The sequence below is a fragment of the Pygoscelis adeliae genome, unplaced genomic scaffold, assembly GCF_000699105.1.
Source record: "Pygoscelis adeliae isolate BGI_AS28 unplaced genomic scaffold, ASM69910v1 Scaffold138, whole genome shotgun sequence".
NCBI classification, from domain to species: Eukaryota; Metazoa; Chordata; class Aves; order Sphenisciformes; family Spheniscidae; genus Pygoscelis; species Pygoscelis adeliae.
This window is the reverse complement of record NW_008825265.1, coordinates 337,263-338,513: the sequence shown is the minus strand read 5'-3', so window position 1 is coordinate 338,513 and position 1,251 is coordinate 337,263. Positions and strand designations below refer to the sequence as shown.

The following is a 1,251-nucleotide window of genomic DNA, read 5'->3' as shown; positions in this document are numbered from 1 at the left end:
CAGCACAACCCTCTGGTATATCAGCCACTCCTCCCGGTTTCATGTCATCTGCATACTTGCTGAAGGTACGCTCTGCCCCATTGTGCAGATCATTAATGAAGATGTTGCACAGGATCAGACCCAGTATTGACCCCTGGGATACACCACTAGTTACTGGCCTCCAACTAGACTTTGCGGCACTGATCACCACCCTCTGGGCCCGGCCATTCACCTCACTGTCTGCACATCCAGCCCATACATCAACAGCTTCTCTAATGTTATCAGAGAATGTCGAAAGCCTTACTGAAGTCTAGGTAGACAATAACCACTGCTCTCTCCCTGACCCTGCCAAGCCATTTCATCATAAAGTTTAACAAGTTGGTCAAGCATGATTTCCCCTTGGTGAATCCATACTGACTACTCCTGATGCTCTTCTTGTCGTTCATGTGCCTGGAAATTATTATCAAGCTCAACCATTTAACAAGCTTATTACTTTATTTCAGTAATTTTACAAATGATATTCCTAATGTTAAGGTTTTCATTTTAGGAAAAAGACACCAAATTAATAGTGGAACTTAACAAATGCTGGTACTATCACGTTATTTATCGTTCACCAATGTTTTTAAGTCTTGTCAGGGAAAAGAAATTATGAAAGAAGAAGCTGAAATAGCACTCCAGTACTAAATAAGGTCTCCTAACCCTGGCTTACTAAAACCAGTATGTTAGTTTTGTTAGCTCTACCAGTTGCCTGACAAACACAGTTGTTCAATCCTGAAGAACAACGATTTTCAAAATAATTTGAGGGATCTCAAAGAAAACTGGATGCATATCTGCCTAAGAATCCTTTTAATCCTCTTCAAAATTATGATTTGGCATAATTATGAGTATTTGCAATAGAAGGAAAGTTGCTTTAAAGGGACTACAGGCTTTCACTTCTGAGTGAACTCAAAGGAGCCTTATACATAGGCTTCCATAAAGGTCAATTTTCTCTCACGTTCAATATGCATGAGATAAGCTGAAACAAAATAAAGGCGGCACATAGACGAAACGTCTTCCATCCAGCGGAATCCCTTTGTCGTGGTGGTTTGATCTTTTCTTCCCATTATTACGCAAGGCCATTCCTAACAGAAATTATTGTGTAATCTCTGCCGTAAGTATTCAAAAGTAACAAGTTGTGCTGCCTGAAACTAAGCTAAAAAAAACATATTCTGTTTTGAATAATCCAACCAATACCTTAGAAAACTTGCAGGTGGTTTGTATTTGTACAACTAT

The 1,251-nt window shown here is 39.4% G+C and overlaps 1 protein-coding gene across 1 annotated transcript in view; it reads left to right on the top strand.

The window, feature by feature from the left end:
- The first annotated feature begins 41 nt into the window (after positions 1 to 41).
- The window catches only part of CKS2 (CDC28 protein kinase regulatory subunit 2), a 6,085-nt gene continuing 4,875 nt past the window's right edge, over positions 42 to 1,251 (top strand). Inside the window, exon 1 of the mRNA XM_009329605.1 lies at positions 42 to 65. Within this exon, the coding sequence (XP_009327880.1) occupies positions 42 to 65 (24 nt within the window). The remainder of the gene's footprint in view (positions 66 to 1,251) is intronic.